General features: G+C 39.9%; 1 protein-coding gene across 5 annotated transcripts in view; it reads left to right on the top strand.

The window, feature by feature from the left end:
- Positions 1 to 4,068: 4,068 nt before the first annotated feature.
- The window catches only part of slc2a9l2 (solute carrier family 2 member 9, like 2), a 171,297-nt gene continuing 155,526 nt past the window's right edge, over positions 4,069 to 19,839 (top strand). Inside the window, exons 1-3 of one of the 5 annotated variants that reach the window (XM_049574625.1) lie at positions 8,227 to 8,252; positions 9,471 to 9,560; positions 13,682 to 13,767. In XM_049574625.1, coding sequence (XP_049430582.1) covers positions 13,699 to 13,767 — 69 coding nt within the window. In that variant the 5' untranslated portion in view covers positions 8,227 to 8,252; positions 9,471 to 9,560; positions 13,682 to 13,698. Of the gene's footprint in view, positions 4,265 to 6,968; positions 7,265 to 8,214; positions 8,253 to 9,470; positions 9,561 to 11,584; positions 11,613 to 13,681; positions 13,768 to 19,839 lie in introns of those variants that run through there. The other 4 variants (XM_049574593.1, XM_049574598.1, XM_049574607.1 and 1 more) reach the window with 4 other exon arrangements.

Genomic DNA, 19,839 nt, shown 5'->3' on the forward strand with positions numbered 1-19,839 from the left:
AGAGGAGCAGGCGAGAAAGCAGCCTTGCAGGATTTCCCTGTGACTCAAGTTAGTTGGCCAAGGTCTCAGGTTAATTATTATTAGTCCAGTGAAAACACAAAACGAAAGGTCATGACTTTGAACAAGTAATTATGGAATGCCCTTTTACTGATGTCATATAATTTATACTGGTTTAAGTGTGCCAAATACTTTTAATGCAGTTATGAGTAGAGAATAAATATTTACAGCAGACAGTATTTCTTTGTCTGATATTTTTTACAAAGTCCATGCATAATTGTTAATGGATTATTAAAACAGATGTGTTAAAGTCTTTGTGTTCAAGTAGGCAAAGGAAAGTCTTTGGTACTGTACTGACCATACTGACATGGCACAAGTTCTACTGGATGTATTAGACATTTGCAATTTTTACTTAACATTCTCTAAGATTGGAGAGATGCACATGGCAATTTCAGAAGTAAAGTGTTCCTCAGTCACAAAAAACTTGGTTATTCCTTCAAAAAGTTGGGAGTAGCACTAAATAATTCATGTTCCTCCCACAGGTCTGTAAATCTATCACATGATCATGCAGTCACGTTAATGCAATATGTACATAATTTAATTTAGCTCAGATGATTTAGTATTTTATTAATTTAGTTAGTATTCATTTCGACTGTTCTATTGAATTTCAAATGTGAAACATTTCCTCTGTTACTTGTAATCTACAAGAAGAGACACATTTTACATGATTGATTTAAAGAAAATTCCTGATTTTATTTCATTTAAAAAAAAAAAATCAAGATTACAATGATAATTAGCAAACAAAAGTATGATAAGGAGAATATCTCCAGTTTCTATGTGTTAAACACATTGTTCTCTCTCTGGTAAGTCTTAATGTATTACAGTATCTCCAGGGATCTGGAAGTTTTCTCTCCAGTTAAGTTCTGCAGTTTAAAATGTATTTTTAGCATAGGGTTTTCTCCTTGCTATAAATATTTAAGCAGAAATGTTCTGTCTCCATCTCATTTTGTTAGTAGAATTATCACAGCTGGTTTTCTCGGGGCAGCCAAGGTTTGTGTCTGCCACTCTGAGCACTGAGCCATTGGCTGCAGTCTTTCCAGATGTTCAACAGGATAACACACAGTCCCAGAAACAACAGCATACAATTTGCACCCATATGTTAAATAGCAATAAACCCAACAACAGAGAATGTAAGCTGCAATGTTTTGTTTTCAGTTAGTTTTAGTCCACCATATGTGAATATGTGACTGTGCATGTTTCTGACCACAAGCTAGTGATGGCTTCCAGTCACAGGTGTGGTTGGTGTGCTGGGAGTCCACTGACTTTTAATGGTGAATGCTGGCACATTTTGTTAGTGTAATGATTTTTTGTTTGCGTAGTCTTTTTGATAGGCAGGATACTTCCAACAGTGGTAGCTTTGCATTTATCCACACTTGAGTTTTTCATTGACTAGAAAGTTAAAGGAATACTTCAACCCCCAATGGTCATTTGTGTATTGGTTACTCATCCTGTGTTACATTGAAGAAAACTTTGTTTGACATGGCCCCAGTGAACAAAGAATCCAAAAACGGTAAAAATTCTTGATGAATCAGACTCACAGGGGTCTGCGTTGAACGACATCCATATACAAACGCTCACACAACTCGTGCAGTATAATCCAAGTCTCTTCTATCCAGTCATGTGCTCAGTACTTCTTGAACAGACAGCCCTTTCTGATGGGGAACTGAGCTAAAAGCTGAGCTGACTCAACAAAGCCTCAACCCTCAGTTAGCAATAACAGGGACCACAGTGTTTGACATAACCATGGCCCTGAGCCACAGAAAGATACGCTGTGGGCACCAGATATCGCAACTAAATATTATCAAACCTCTTCTGAGAATGAGACTGCATGTCTCACTGAGATTACGTGTCCAAATACAAGTTAAATCACCTAAAAAAAATCCCCATACTGTGATCCTTTGCTAGTGCAACTTTACAACTTCACATTTTTTGAAAACAGTAAACACTACACCTTGCCCCTAGGGCTCAAGACTAACATCATCTCATGGTCCCAATGACAATAGAAAATGTGTTTGGGATTAACAGAGATCTTCCTCAGGACTCCTCCAGGATGAAAGGGGTTTTGTATGTAGCTAATTTATTGCTTAGCAAATGATAATCTGAATCTACAATTTAAGTGAAACTGAATGGTGTTCACACTGGGAGAGCTAGTAGCTGTTAGCATGCAGTGGGCAGCAGAGTTCTGTGGTGTGTTGACTGATGGAGCTAACGGCTAACTGAGCTAAAAGACCTAACAGCCGACAGAGCTAACAGCTAAATGAGCTTATAGAGCTAACAGCTAACAAAGCTAACAGCTAACTGAGCTAATAGAGCTAACAGCTATGAAGCTAAACACAGCAGGACTGAGAGTTTCTGTTCAGAGGAACATGAAGAGTTAAACAGTGAACTGCAGTGTAATATGACAACACAAAATGTTTACTGTAAATAAAGATATGGATTTACAGACAGTAATCACAAGTAACCACATATATTTACTCCATTCTGTGCTGAAGTACTGGTACTTTGTTAACAGAAAGTGTAGCTATAGCTATAGATTACAATGTGCTTTACATAACTAATAAGACAGTAGGAAACAGTAGCCTAGTTAACTCAGATGTGACCTGCAGTATTTTAAAATCAGTGCTGTATCTTTTAGTGTGACATTTTTGTATTGGGCTAGCAAAATTATGTATTTATTTTGATTATGTTATTATGCCATTAACAACTTAAAAAGATAATGAAACAAAAGACTGTGAACTAACAGACTGTGAGAGAATATTAGAAACTCTGTTAGTGTCTTTTTCTATTAATTGAGGTGTCACAGTTCAGAAGGCTGCGTTTAGTTGTCTAAGTTAAAATAAGGGCCATCACACATGTACTTTGCCCACCAAATTTAGGGGCTTGGTGACCCTTGGGGCCAGTGCCCTAAAAATAGCAGCATCAATCCCTGTACCACCAAGGTGATTATCAGCTTGCTCTGTCAACCAATTTCTTCTCCAGGCTGTGCATGTTCCCTAGCCTGGTTCCAGACCATAGACCCCGCCCACTCAACTGAGTAGGCTTGCATGCAATGAACAGAGATATTGGATGAAGCATCATACATTCATCCAATATCTGCAATGAATTTGCGATTTATCTCGTCCAAACGATGGACGGACCAATGAACGCCGGGGTGGGGGCGGGTCTAGCGATTAGCCAATCAGCGCCACGCTGATGTCAAGCTGTACGCCGGTGGGTAACTGGTGAGGATAGCAACAATGGAGTCGGTGTGAGCAGGTAGTATTCCTGCAGCTGAGAATCTCTATCACTCATAGACTATTAACTATATAGTGACATTATTTATAATTTAAGATGAAATTAAAAACAAAAACTGGTCACAACCAGGTCAGCTGTGTGGCGTAATTTACCATAGTGATGCAGCCAGGTTAAAAGAGAGCCACCTTCATGACACCGAATACACTGGCTTTAGGCAGAACATAACTCACTTACACACTAATCTCACAATGAAAACAAACTTTGAACCAGGAAGAGACCAACAAGACTATATTCTCAAGTCCAGTTTCTTTCAAGTCCTGCTGCTTTAGGGAAGAGGGGGGTGCATAGAATATCTGGGAACCTGCTAAATGAAAAATAGTCAGAGAGGCCATATTTCTCCCACAATGTTTGTGCACAGTTTGCTATTGCAAAGAAACTGATGAACGTTAACATATCATTCCTCCCCCTCCAGCACCATGACAGGTTAGTGTGTCAAACAATGATCTGCCCATTGGCTAACTGTGCAGCATATTGTAACTTAAGGCTTCACTACTTTCATGAGAAGAAGCCTGCAACAAACCATCGTGTGTATTGGAATGTAATAACTTGGCTGGGTTTGCCAGAGCAACCTGAAGGACTAGTTATGATTAGTGATGACTGGGAGGGATTACTTCTATATGAGTCGATACATGCTCTATAAGGAAAATCCTGCTCACACTGTAACTTTAGCAGGCAAAATGCACAAAGTAGATGATTGACTACTGACAAAAGAAGGTCACTTCCTGTAGCAGCATTCTACACTGTGGCTCCAGCCAGTTTTGGTTCATGTTCAGCAGACACAGTAAATTAAGTTAGCCAGCTAGTTCTCATGTGATAATGCTGTTTTTTTTAATTATGTGCCTGCAGTTACTTTGGTTGTGGAATCTACAAGAATAGCTTGATTTTTGGACAGCAAAGTGCTTGAGAGTGGTTGGTGAGTTTTCTTTCTTTCATTTATTTTTTACAGAATGAATGACCCTGCTGTCAATTTGTGATCTTTAATTTTTTCATTCATTCGCAATAGTTGTTTTCATGGAGTCGCAGGAGAACTAATGGTTCTCTGCGGGTGACACTGAGCCACATGCGCAGTGGGAAAGTCAATGTTTAACACAGCTGCTGACATCAGTTTTAAGGACCGTGCAACACAGCACATAATCAGAGCTCTGAGATGAAACAAATCAAGACCTGAGCTATGGAGAAACTTTGTAATGTTTGCAGAGTCAATAGAGTGACTTTAATTACTGACTAACAGCCGCAGTAATACTTAACATACAATGTGGACAGTGCTGTATGTTACAAGAGTAGACTATGCATATGCAATGCTGCACAATATAGATAATAATATGTTAAATCTGTAGCTGTGTATAATTGAATAGAGAGGCACAGGATACAGTTGTTGTAACTGTTGTAACATAGTCTGGAATTGACACTTTAGTGCAAGATTTTGGAAATGTTCTTTATAAAAAATATAGCACACATGACCACATGTTGCATAATCTTGTTCAAAATGTGTGGGTGACATTTAAATACAGATACAAGACATTTTTTGTTGTTGTTGTCATCTTTACTTTCAATGGTTTGGCGCACTCTGCACATGTACTTTCTGCCCAGGGGCGCATGGTCAGGAGAGGCAAACCAGGCAAATGTTTGGGTAACCCCAAATTTTTTTGAAAAGGGGGTCCCCAATGGCCATTCATATTGGCAATTTTTTCAGTGAACTATGACTCCCCTTAAACCTCCCATACAGGCACTATACAGTGCACCGCTGCTGTCTAAAGAACCCTAAGTGGGGCACCTTTTTGGTATGGTATGATAGCAGGATACTGTTAGTTAGGATAGTCAGCTGGCTCCCTGTAACTGTAAGCTATAAGTGTTAGCACAATAACATGAGCGTAATTTTCTGGCCACCAGAAATGAAAAAAAACAAAACAAGAATTACCTCCTTGCAGTTGTATGCTACGACCCTGTGAAGTTGCAGGTACAGTTAACATCCATGTCTTTGAAAACATAGATACAATCATGTCGCTCACCTAAAGGGAGCTAAAGTGTGTGGACTTCGCTTGGTCTTTTGAGTTATGGCCAAAACCATGATTTGTGAGGTCACAGTGACCTTGATCTCTGACCTTCAGCAACCAAATTTGAATCAGTTAATTTTTGATTCCACGTGGATGTTTGTGCCAGATTTGAGGAAATTCCTTCAAGGCCTTCTTGAGATATCAAGTTACCCAAGAATGAGACAGACACAAAGTCACAGTGGCTCTGATCTTTGACCTATGACTACCAAATCTAGTCAGTTCACTGTTGAGTCCAAGTAGATGTGTGTGCCAAATTTGAGGAAATGCAATAGGGAGAGACTTGTTTTTATGGTAAAAGAATATTTATTAACATGAACATATGAATAAAAATGTGGAAAGTCTTTGGCGATTAGACCCCATCGAGATGGGATGATTTAAGGAGGGTGATGAATCCATAGTCGAATAGGGAACCCCCTGGGGTCTAGATGCTGATGCTGATGGTGTTGGTAGAGGTGGTGAAGAGGAGATGAGAAGAGGATGTAGAGAAGATGCTGATGAGTAGAGGAATGATCCTTTGTTGAGCTTGTCCTGGACTCTGGACACGATTGCTAGAGGGGAACAGGGTGGAGGAGGGCGCAACAATTCTGCCTAAAATGATGGCTGACAGCAGCAGAAGAGAGAGCAGATTTAAAATTTTGCAGTGGCATCCTGATTGGCTGATAGTGATCATGGCAAAGTTTGATTGGATAACATCCATAGTCAGCTGAATAGAGGAAGTAGTGAGAGTGGGATGAGAGAAATGTAAATGGATGAGTGCAGATAACGTCTTCCTGATTGAGCTTACGCTGAACTTCATTTCTCTCAAGGCATTCTTGAGATATCTTGTTTACAAGAGACGATACACACGTATGGATGGACAACCTGAAAACATAATGTCTCCGACTGTGCTATTGTTGGCATAGAAGCATAAAAACAAGAATGTGGACAAATGACACCAGGGGGTGCTGAGGGGCCTCGATGGTCCTCTGCCTGTGGCCTCTCAAGATTGTAGTATCGCCGCTGTCTTTTCTTACCGACAGGTCTCTCCAACCCCTGGGAAACCTAATACATCAGTTGCCTAGACTCCGAGGCTGAGAAGAGATGTCCCACAGGGAGTGTTCCGCTTACAAGCCTGAGTTTCATTACTTGGCCATATCTTTTTCCCATGGTCCCCGACCCAAACCACACACACTCGGAGTTGCTCAATCCTCCAGCCCTGTGCTGCTGCAGCTATCTAACGTAAACTACGTCATGTTTTTTGCTTTGGTTTATGATACTGGAGGTGCTCTTTCGTGCAGTTTCCACATGGCAGAAAATGTGGCTCACTTGTTGGTAATATAGAAAGCTCCCAGCCAGTAGTTTCAACAACATGACCAATGTGAAGCCAAGGGAGAATAAAGCAGCCATTGATCAGTGAAAAAATGCCTCAGGAGAGGGTTTTTTGGAGGATTGAAGCTCTGGTGCTGCTTTTATGTGACAAGCTGTCTGCAATAGCTTCACCAGTAACAGAAACTTTCTCTTCTTCTTCGTCCGGACTGCCATTGTCGCTCCATTTATCAGGAAGTTATTAATCAATGCTGCATGTTTCTATGGGATAAGCTGGTTGTTACTGTGATCTAGATACTGTCTGGTCTGCTGACGTCTTTTCTGGAGCCTGGCCAGTTGTGTTCAGAGGGGAGGGTGGTGGCAGGGGAATGCTGCAAGGAATGCTGAGGGACAATGGAGCATGATTAAGCTGGTATTAAGGGTACTCTCCATTGTTGCTATGGTTCTTATGGTAGGAGAAACAGACGTTCTCGTCCAACATGGAATCTGTACACCAGTGATTCAAGAATTTCATCTTCAGCTCAGAGGCATAATGTATCTAAACACTATACATGGTAAGTGCCTGGATTTATTTACTGTTGCTTACTGATAAAAACCCTTAATCCATATCTGACTGCAGAGTTTACTTGCAAAGAGAAGAAGATGATTCAGCGTTGCTAAACAATTTTTTGCCATTTCACTTTTGAGAAATATTATTGAATACACTTGATTATCATGCAAGGCCCCTATAATTGAAAGGGGAAACTGGGTTAATTGTGTCACCTCCGAAACAAATGTTTGTTTCGGTTAGAAGAGTTCGAATCAGATTTTTGTAATAGTCAGCAGCAGTGTCCACATGTTGAGCATGCAAAGCTGCATTTGTGAAGATTTAAAAAAAAACTTGCTTGCTCTCTGGGATGGCTTCTTCTGGAGAATGGAGCAAAATGTGCTGGTGTGAATAGCTGAAGTCTAGATCCCGTGGTGTTGAGTCTGTCAGGCTGTCCGGATTTGGAAAGTTCCCATTGGAAGAGAGGTCCTAGTTAAGGCTCTCCTAATTTTGATTTGTGTCACAACAGCAAGGGAGGGCAATGACATTTTGCATCAGATGCTCTCTGTCCACACCGGATCGTTGAATATGGAACTCCGTCACATTGTGTAAACAAACCACACACACACACACTAAAAAGATGTGCAAGTACTATTCATACTCACAACAATATTATCATGGCTAACTTATAGATATAATTGTTGTAGCTACCATACTGTATCGTACCAACTGTCAGGGCCGGTTATGCTGAGGACAGCTCAAGTGCCTCCTGTGTAAGCAATGCCTTGTTTTTCCTCAGTGGAGCAATACTGTCTCATCACACAGATGTGTAGTTAATGTTTCTCTTCCCCTGCAGAGTAGCTGACCTGAGAATGACATTAGAAAGTCAGGTAAAGTGAAGCAAAGGGAGGGGGGACTCATCAAAGTTAATCATTCAGTGTCATTATGACTGCATGTCTAGGTAATGTTGGGCCATTGGTCTTTCTGTAGGCATTGGATACACAGCCTGCGCTAAGGTAAGCATGTTCATAGTAATACTTCTCACTGAGTCTGGTGAAAAATATGGATACGCACTTATTTGTACAGTTATCCTCAGTGTCATGTTCTGTTGGTATCAGACCACACTATCTTCTCTGATGCTACCCACAGAAGTGTAGGAGTTTAGACTGTTATTTTCTTATACATGGGGGATGTGTGTGTAGATTTCTGTTACATAGTGGTCTCTTGTAATTAAAGGCTCTTGTAAGTAACTGGTTGTAACACTACTTCTAACAGCTTACCTTTTTATTAACATATTTGTTGTGTTAGTTAATGTAGCATTATGTTGAACAAACCGTGCATAATTACAGTATGTCTTTACATAAAACATTAATTATCATAATCAATACCTACAGTCTTCTGCTGCACATGATGTAATATTTACCATTTTATGAATTTGAGGTTTGTTGTAGGGCTGGTGTGATGTTAGATCATTTATTGACTGTCAGCTTAAATATATTGCGCCATACGTTGTCTTATTATCTTATCTAAGTCTTCACTGTCCAAATTAATTATGCAATACATGACTTTGATCTCATGCAGTTTATTGTAGTGGAGCACAGTGCACCACTTTGTTTTCACAGGTTCATCATTTTACTGTATGTATCATTTTGTCTACGTTTGCAATGTCACGATCTATAACAATGTTAGAAAATATAATGATTTCAACCATATCACTCAGCCTTAGCTTCTTCACATACATAATTAAAGAGTGTGAGTTATGCACTGACAGTTACATTTTGTGCACTTCTCAGCTGATTATACACAGAATATTAGCCCATATTGCTGCTGATTATCCAACAGCATCAGACAGTAGTAATAACTTGGATTTAGTTGTTGTCCAGTTCGTTCTTGCACTAATAGACCTGAATATGAGGTTGAGAGTGTTGACAGTTGTTAGTCTGTTGAGTTCCAGTGGTGGTGTGACCTTTTAGTTTACATGTAAATCATGGGTTGTGGCGTGAAATATTCCATTATATAATATGCCATTATAGCAGGTGTATTAATGTTAGCTAACGTTCGTGAGCGTGTAATGTGCAAGGTTGGCTTTGGCAAATTGCGTATTTCTTCAAGGTGTCCAGTTCAAGAGGTCAGCTAGCCTACTAGGTATTGCAATAAGTCATTATAATTTAAACCTGTACTAAAAGAAAATATGTGCTTGCTTTTTTCCTGTGGATGCATGCAATTAACGGTAGGTGGTGCTCCCAGTCCCAAGGACAATGAAGCTGAGGGACAGACTAACCCCAGTCGTGATGAGGAAGAGGATGAGACCAGAAATATGACAGGTGCAATGCGAAGGCATAGCCTACTATGCATTACATTTTAGCCAGAGGAAAACCTTTTTAGTAGTATTAAGTGGGATTTTTTTGTTGTAGTAATAAGTTGACTAAAAGTTGACTATAGGGCCTATTGTCCAATTTATACCTCCTTAGTTCATGCCTGTGAGCCATGGAGATATAAATTGGGCATATGTAATACAAGAACAGGGCTGGGCTGGGCAGGGCAGACAGTTACATTGTGCATAAAATTAGATGCATTAGGATAGAGTCATATGCTCTTATTTTAAGTTAAATAATAAGCACATAGCCATTTGTGGCCAATTCATTATTGCGTTTATTTTATAGTCTGGAATTAAACAATAACTGCTGATTTTCTTATGCAGTTGCACCTACAGCACTGCAGTATTTGAGAGTTACAGTCCACAGAGTCTTACACTCACTGTCGTCATGCTCGAATGCTTCATTACATCGATTTTTTTTCCCCCTTGTTTGCTGCTTAATCGAGGTTGGACATGTCCTTTGGCAGCTCAACATTACCAAGCATTTCAGCAAACAGCTGGAAAGATTAAAAAAAAAAAGAGAAGACAGGAGAACAAATAATCATCTGCACAGACAAAGGAAATTATTAATCACTAACTTGTTGACATCAACCCATGAAAGCCTTGGAAACAGCCTCTATTGTGAGAATTTAATTAGATTCAATACAGTTACTGTGTTCCAGCCTCAGAGTGGCAGAGTGAACAGGCCACTTTGTATTGCCTATGCAAGTTCAGGGACTCTGAATCCTTTGAGGTGACATCAGGTTCATGCTTGGAAATGAGAGGGAGGTACCCTAAAGTCAATACCCACAGTCCCTGATAACCAACCAAATCTGATTTCCTCTGGATGTTAGACAAACAGCAAGCTTGCTTACTCTCCTGATGCACTTGAATTAACTTTTTTCTGCTAGTGATTGCAAATACAGCTGCACTTTACATCCACTCTACAGTAGGTTGAATTCACTTTCATGCAGAACAAAATTCTCAGGCCAATGGTGCATTTTGTCTCATAAAATGCCTCATAAAGTAGTTACATTTTAGGGATTTAACTGTTGAATACAGGTACAGTATATTCAATTTGGGGCATGCCGGTTAGTTTTGTATCCGACTTCATCCTGACTTGCTCTGACGTATTACAAAATTGGACGGCGATAAAACCGCGAGAGCAAGGCGGCCGCAGTTGCTCTCCACCTACTGCACCGCCTGGCTCTCACCTGATCTAACAGCTGATTGGTTTAGATGTTGACTCAACAATATGACGTTTTAGATAAACTATTCATTTTTGTTAGAGATTAAGATTGTATTTGTCTGATTTGAAGGTTTATTTTAATAAATTAATCCATCATAATTAAAACAACTGGAGACTGAAAACAAACTGATATATGGGTCTGATCACTTTTTTAATGAACTGACATCATTCCAGACAGGATGTAAGTGTGTCTGTGACTTCCTGTATGGACTGAAGGCTGCTAGAAACTGTCCGACTTCACCGCGGCTTTTTGTCACCGCCCCCCGCTGCGGCCGCCTGCTCTCGTCTGCTCTCCAGGCGAGGCGCAGTTCATCTCGAACGAGCCTTATCTCCGTGGAATTGAGTTCCCGCCTAAACACCCGTCTAACCAGTTATGAACATCAGTACTGATCCTGAGCATACCAATTGACCTATGGCTAAGCCCCGCCCTCAAACGTGATGAGCCAATCACAGTGCGTATAACATATACTTGGTCATTCTCTGCCAGGCCGTTCATTGAAATGCATTACAGAAAGTCAGTTTTGTTTGGTTTTATGAGCTTTTTCGGAGGTTTGAAGTTTAAAAATGGTCAAACGGTGTGCATGGTTTACATGCAACTCCGACACAAGGTATCCTGAGAGGCTGGGCGACAAGATGTATTTTTTACCCTTTCCTAAACCACATCTCAACCGAGAAAAGTGTCTCTTTTGGATAAAGTTGTGTGGTAACGTTAGACCGCAACATCAACTCAACGTGAATAAGATTAACAATGATGTCTACATCTGTTTTAAGGTAAGTCATCATTATGTTTGAGGCAACATATTGTCACTTTGCTGGAAAAAAATATGAAGTTATCTTTAACGTTAGCTAAAGTTAGCTTAACGTTAGCTCCTAGCTGCGTTGTTCATCATGTCACCTTGTTTGCTGGGAGTTCATTAACCTATTTTGTTCTAGTTTTGTACTTTGGTGATCGTACACCAAGGTTGGCAAACGTTATGCTGAATGATTCAGTGTAAATTCTGTAGCACCAAACTAACGGAGAGACACTCGTGGTAAAGATGGTAAAAAGGCCGGTCTCCTTTTCTCATATTCTGAGCCAAAAACCTTAACTTCAGTGGCACTTTAACTTGTTGTCTTTGATGGCGACGGCAAAGAGATGCGGTTCACAAGCGTACACTGTGACCTGTAAATTTTGGCTTGTAATTTAAGCTTTTCATCGACCTTCTCAACAATAAAATGATTGGTATATCCCTCCAATGTGTAGTTTAGGCCCTTTTGGTTACCACTCAATGACATCTGATCGTTATGTACTGTATGCTGTGTACTGTGACCCCTGCCATAGCGCCCGGTCACTGAATGTTGATAGTTTGTCCGAGTGAGTGGAGGGGGCGTGGCTTAGCCATAGGTCAATTGGTGCAAAAAGCTGTCAGCCATGGTCAAGCATGATGTCAAACCCCATTCAGCAACAAATGAAAAATTAAAAGCAAACTTATCAGAAAAATAAACACCTGAACACAGCAGTGTGATAAGAACTACCTGAAATAACAATAATAATTTGACATGAACCTTGATCTGTTACTTTAGGCGTAAGTTCTGTCCGCTAACCTAGAGAGGGCGGGATTTATGACATATACTGCAGCCAGCTGGCGGGTGGCGATCAAGATCTTGGCCTCAGTTTTGGGGAGCTGTCGTGTCATCCATCTTTATTATACTGTCTGTGGTTAAGGTTTTCGGTCATTTGGGCTGCAAAAAAAACTGTAAAAGCCAGAATAGCAACGGTCCAGTTTGAACTGGCATTGAAATAAATTACACTTAATACTTTAATAACTTCAGCGTCCAGATTAGTAATGGGAGTTACTGACTCAAAACCAAAGCAGGGGTTTATTAAAATAGCCACAGTAAGGGAAGGTTATAGTGAGACCATTTAAGCTGTCATGGGTCTTCTGTCATTTTATGTATTCACTCCACAGCCTTGGCTTTTAATCCTGCTCCTCAAGACACAGAGTCCTGTTGGTTTTCATTCTAGTCACCCAATCAGGGACTCATTTACATTCTGGCAGCAGACCGAATGCTATTAAATGTTAATAGCTGTGCAGGAGGAGAGTAAATAAGCAGTACTACAGGTCACACTGACTCCTATCAGTTATGTGAAAAATGCTTTGATTTTTTTTTGTTTAGAAGGTAGAAGCCTTGAAATGTATGTTTTTTCCCCACAAAGGGCAGGAAACACTTCTAGTTTGAAATACACTCCACAGTCCAATGGCTCGCACCAACTTTGTTTAATAAAAAATATGCCAAAGGTACATTAAACTGATTTGTAGACCTTCAGATTTCAATTTCTGTGTTTTTTTATAGTGATGTCTGTCCAGTATTTCTTTGTGTTGCTGTTCTTTTATCCACCAGGTGGCAGACTCAGGCTTTTAATTTGCTATTTATTGCATATGGCCATCACTGTGGGATTCTGTAGTGTGATGTAGTGAAGTCCATGCTCATTTTTATGTTGTTGAAATACTGGGTACAAACCTGTAGTCAAGGCTCTGCTGGAGTATAAGTTTTTTGCCTGTTGTTGACTTTGCTGCATTTGTCTTATGGGTAAATCCTAAACTTGTGACCAAGCTCTGATCTATAATCTTGTGTGTTCTTATTGTAATGTCCCAATGTATGTGAGACTGTGTGTGCACATCAGCACACTGACGCACTGTCATTTCCTTTTCAGCAGATATTTCACTCAGTGGTTTCTATAATAAACTCCACTTCCACTCTGAAAGTGACATGAAGCTATGTTGTGAAACATGCCCCTTCTTCCTATGGGTTTTCTGCATGAGTTAGATGTCCAATCTGTTGCGACCTTCTCATTTTAGGTTGCTGAAACGCTGAGATGGACAAGACACTAAAGGACCACCCGGCTGACAAAAAGATAAGCAACTCTAGGAATAACTCTGAAAAGGTTAGTGTCATTAACTCATTGAATACACAGTAGCATGTATGACTTCACCTCTGTAAAATGATGACATCTTTTGTGGTTTGAGTGGTTGGGCAGATTGACAATTCTGTCCTGATGGTACAATGTAGGTCAAGGTTGTTTCACATGCCATTGTGATTTGCCTGTTATGTCATAAAGAAACCCGTCATTGCAGGTATGGACAGGATGTATTTGTGAGCAAACTGCACTGTACACAGTAAATATGTACATGACCTATGTCATGAACATATTGGCACACATTTTGGTGCAGTTATCCAAAATCCTTCTGCGACCTTGTGAGGCTTTTTGCTATAGTGGCTGATGAGTCAACGGCCCAACACATTTCCATTCAGAGACATGTTTTTTGCAGCTTCAGAAAAAATGCCAATAAAAAAAAAAAAAAAACACATCCAAAAATCCAAAACAAATACACCAAGGGGAATGTGCTGTAATGAAAAAGCATTCAGCAGAAAGCCAGAAAGAATATGTTTACAGCAAGCATGCTGCAAATACACAAACAATGCAGACTCAAAAATAAGAAGAACCTTGATCACTAAAATTAGGTGGGAACAAAAGTGGATATATTGATAACGCTATCAGTTATCAGACAAATTTGCTGTTATGTATCGGCATATCAGATATCGGCTAAAAAATCCAATATCATGCATCCGTAATTAAAGACACACAAACCCCAAAACAAATGCAACAGGAAGATGCAAGTATGTGTCTCTGCAGACAGGAGACTTTGAGGGGGTGTGGTAACAGTTTTTAATTTGGCCAATCAGAGGCTTATAATCTCTGTCAATCAAAAACTCATTTCACCAATATGCTGCCAGAGCCAACTGTCAATCATTTTTCAATTCAGTTAATCACTTCAAAGTTTTAAAAGAGGGGATGAACAAAATACATAGAACTTGTTCTTCGGGATTATCATTGCTTTGCAGACATTAACGTTATAAGGCTACTCCATAATTAATTTAGCCACTTGTGATGATACAGTAGGCTACTAATAAATATTTTTTAGGTCGTTATTGTAAGAGTAATGCCTTGGGTTCACTTTTGCCTGTTTCAATTGGAAGTAGACAACTTTTTCACTAGCTAGCTCACTAGCCACTGCTCTCTCTCGGGTTGAACATGGAGTTATTCTTCTTAGTGGCTTGGAGAACGTCTGTTGTGTTGACTGGATATGCAGCGTTTTATTGTTGCATTTGTTTTTTTTGCATCATCCCTGTATTTGCAGCGTGTTTGCTGTTAATGTATTTATTTTGACTTTCTGCAGCATGTTTCTCCATTTGAAGCCAGTTTTCCTACAAGTTGTTTGGGATTTTCAAATTTTTTTCTGCAGCTGCACCACGTTTCTCCTAATCTAAAACCTGTGGGCCGTCGTAGCATGTTTGCCCTTGTAAGCCGCTGTATTGACCTGCTGCTGAAACAGGGGCCCTCTCCACTGCCCACTGTGCTCAAGTGACATCAATATTTGATTTAAGTTAGGAGGAATAAGTGGTACTAATAATGTAATAAACTGATCACATTTGACACATTTTTAAAGATGATTGACTGATATTTCATAACATGAAATTAAAGAGAAAAGATTCTGCCCTGGTTATCTTAAAACATGATATTTAGTATGTAGAATTATTTTTTGTGTCCACATTGAAAGTTTTGTTACTACTCTGAAATAAACTAAATACTGCACACCACTCACTTGATCCCATTCCCTCACTGCTAGTGGCTATGCAAACATTGGTGTTACAGCTTTGATCTAGCTGCTCGGTCAATGCCAGTTTTTTAGACAGCCACTTACTCAGCAATAAACCGCTCTTCCTAAGATAACACAGTTAGTTTATAATCTTTCAAAGTGCAATCCTGGTTTGAGGTTTGCCAACTGAGCAAGGCCCCGTGGAGATATTTCTATACAGCTTCATCTGTTCAGTTACTGCCCCTGCTTGTTCACCACACTGTTGAGCCAACTCAGCAACATCACATAACTATTATTGATGGTGTAGGTGGTACTCAGTACGTGCATTGTTATTTTGTATTTTGCTTTCTTAGTTGTATGTAATGTATAGTTATATTGACAAAGGGATATTTTCCTTCAACCTGAGGAGCATCATTAATACCGAAATTTAAGCTTTTATCAAAGAGGTTTATATTCATGCTCATACCTGCCTGCCTCCTCAGCAGGAGTGTAGTGGATTAAATGCCTAGATGGGGTTCTCATATGATGTATAGCATATATAACGTTTAGGGGACCTTATCTTCATACTGTGTCTCTTCAGCTGGCCACAGCAGACACCCCAAGCCTCCTGGACATACTTAAACATGCCGTCATAGGAGAATGAGAAGTATTATACAGAAAATGTTATGAGCACATCCAAAGGGTTAAAGCTGGAATAAAAATAAAACATTAAGCATGAACAAGGACCAAGAAATAAAGATAGACAGCAGAAAAAAAGGGACAGTGAAACACATTTATTTAGCTTGGATTTTATCAACTAATTGGATGTAAATTAAATTAAAATATTAAGCCATTTAATGTTAAGTATTGAAGACAAATTTATGCATTATCTTATCGTATTGTATCTTATCGTATTTTATCTTATTGTTATAATAGTGGGTATCATTTTAAACACTATATGTTTATTCATTATCTTATCTTATCGTATCTTCTCTAATTGGTATGATAGTATCATTTTAATCACTATATGTTTCTTTATTATCGTATCGTATCTCGTCTCGTCTCGTCGCATCGCATGGTATCGTATCGTATCGTATTGTATCTTATCTATCTTATTGTTATAATAGTGACTATCATTTTAATCACTATATTGTTGTTTACTGTGTTTTTGGAATTTAACATTAACATTTCATTTTGTCTCTTCATTAACTTGAAAACATACATAAGTTGTTCAAGCAGTATTAAGCCATTTATCGTTGGCATAGTGACCTGACCACAGGCAATGACTCTAATCTTATGAGGGATGAACTGCGTGTCTCATCCATTTGGCACCACTTGTTTAAATAAACATGCTAAAGCTAATATTCCATCCTTTCTCGGTAGCTTCCAAGTTAATAAAGCGACTTCTCCTTTCCTAAAACCTCTTGACTGGTACGCAGCCCTCCCCAAGGGTCACATGGTAGAGGAAAAATAATCATGTGGAAATCCATGCACATGTGCAGGGATTGCATAGCGATTGCTAAACTGAGCTCTTGGATGAGCACACTGGTTGAGCAGTCCATGTGCAGGGATAAATAAACTTTAGGGGAGAAAAAAACTCTATTTTGATATCACTTTGTCCTTGTTTGTGAATGTGTCTTTGTTGCAAGCACAAAAATTGAGAACTGTACATGAGAATTAAGTTGTGCATTGATAACTTAAGAAACAGTGTACAGACAACCCCATATGGGATATAATATAGTATATACATAATAAGTATATGTCAGCATTTTAGAGAGAGGAGTGTTGTGGCAACTCTTTTGTGCATGAATAATTAAAATTAATTGTATAGAGTCTAATTTAAAGTCAGCACTGACTGACCAGTTATTATTATGTGCAGCCTCTACAGTTGTTGCACAGATGAGTGCTCAATAATCTTTGTGCTTGGTTTAGCAATCATTGTGTACAGATTTCCACATCAACATTGTTTGTTTTACCATGTGACCCTCAAAAGGCTGGAGAGGTATGAATGATGCTTGATGTGCTTTAGAAGTGGCACTGTGATGTTGATGTTGAAGAGCTGGGTCCTGCATAGCAAATGTTGTAATGAGTTTATTTCCAAGCCCTTCCAAGTCCAGTCTTGACGATGCTCGAACTTCCTGATGCACACTTTCATGTTGTTTTCAAATTCTGTAAGATCACACTTAAAGACATCTTGTTATACAAAACAAGTGTGGTGGGGGAGATGCTGTTGCATATGCCTATTTAAGTGGTAACATATGCAGATGGAAAAGGAGCACTCTACTGAGGCAGAGCTCAACAGGGACACACATCACAAGGGCATAATGCAAGCATACTATTATCAGTGAGCCATTACCTTGTCTAATGGAATGAAGATATATGGGCAGAAACAGCACTGATTTAACACACCTCCTACGCACTATTGCTCTCTCAACACCAGTTGTTAGTGGGTTGCCTCCAAGTTTACTCACTGTTAGAGACAAATACAGACATCCTGCTAAAATAACTGACGGTAATCACGTTTTTCCGTCTTCATGTTCAGTCCTGTCACTCAGATGCTTCCTTTTACTTTTCAGTAGGTCATTTAACAGATCAGATTATATTTAAAGGTTACACAGCATATGCCATGTGCTAAACCCCTGTACAGATCCTGCTTATAGCCGTAAGTGCCAAATTGATTTCTTTAACACATTAAGTTTAACTACTTTTCGCTGATAACTGCAGTATCATCCGATCACAAATCTGAATAGGTGGACAGGGAGATACTTTGAATGAATGTGACCTTCTTTTGCTCTGCTTCACTTCATTTTAGCAGATAACATCATGTGCTCATCATTCTGAGCTCTAATCTTCAAAAAAGTATTTCACCGCTAAACATGGTCTTTTTCTAAAGCTAGGCTGTCTGTGCAGTCAGAAGACACACATACTTTTGACATTGGTGTTATAAGACCAGAGACAACAGAAGAAAAGGGCTGTGGCTTTTGCTTTTGCTCAAGAGGTAGAAAAGTTTCAACTACCAGAATGCACTGCACCGCACCAGACCAAGAAACGCTCCTGCTGGTGGGTGACATAATGTGAGTTTGGACATTTTTCCAAATGAAACAAAATGGCAGGCGGCACGGTAGTGTGGTGGTTAGCACTCTCGCCTCACAGCAAGAGGGTTTCCGGTTCGATCCCGGGCGTGGGAGCCCTTCTGTGCGGAGTTTGCATGTTCTCCCTGTGTCAGTGTGGGTTCTCTCTGGGCACTCTGGCTTCCTCCCACAGTCCAAAGACATGCAGATTGGGGACTAGGTTAATTGATAACTCTAAATTGAGCGTGAATGGTTGTTTGTCTCTATGTGTCAGCCCTGCGATAGTCTGGCGACCTGTCCTCTCGCCCGATGTCAGCTGGGATAGGCTCCAGCCCCCCCGCAACCCTCAAGAGGATGAAGCGGTTAGAAGATGAATGAAAGAAAATGGCAACAAACAATCTTTAAGTACAGCCAAACAGTGCACTAAAATATCTTCTTAAGACATTTGAGGCAAGAAATAGGCAATACAGTCACAGAATCTTGGTTTATATTTGATCAGAACTGCCTAGTTTTACTGTTTGATCTGAGTTTGAGACAGATATGTAGAGAGAGAAGGGCAGGTCTCTCTCTTGAGCTGAGGTGATAGGTATATGAAAAGCAAGTAACCTGTAAATATACAGTACAGGCCAAAAGTTTGGACACACCTTTTCATTCAATGCGTTTTCTTTATTTTCATGACTATTTACATTGTAGATTCTCACTGAAGGCATCAAAACTATGAATGAACACATGTGGAGTTATGTACTTAACAAAAAAAGGTGAAATAACTGAAAACATGTTTTATATTCTAGTTTCTTCAAAATAGCCACCCTTTGCTCTGATTACTGCTTTGCACACTCTTGACTCTCAAGAGTCACCTCTGCTTCTGAGGATAAGTTCATCCGAGTCACCAGCCTCAGAAAGCGCAAGTTAACAGCAGCTCAGATCAGAGACCAGATGAATGCCACACAGAGTTCTAGCAGCAGACCCATCTCTAGAACAACTGTTAAGAGGAGACTGCGCGAATCAGCTAGGAAACCACTGCTAAGGAGAGGCAAGAAGCAGAAGAGATTTGTTTGGGCCAAGAAACACAAGGAATGGACATTAGACCAGTGGAAATCTGTGCTTTGGTCTGATGAGTCCAAATTTGAGATCTTTGGTTCCAACCGCCGTGTCTCTGTGAGACGCAGAAAAGGTGAACGGATGGATTCCACATGCCTGGTTCCCACTGTGAAGCATGGAGGAGGAGGTGTGATGGTGTGGGGGTTTTTTGCTGGTGACACTGTTGGGGATTTATTCAAAATTGAAGGCACACTGAACCAGCATGGC

Source organism: Epinephelus fuscoguttatus, linkage group LG1 (genome assembly GCF_011397635.1).
Source record: "Epinephelus fuscoguttatus linkage group LG1, E.fuscoguttatus.final_Chr_v1".
NCBI classification, from domain to species: Eukaryota; Metazoa; Chordata; class Actinopteri; order Perciformes; family Serranidae; genus Epinephelus; species Epinephelus fuscoguttatus.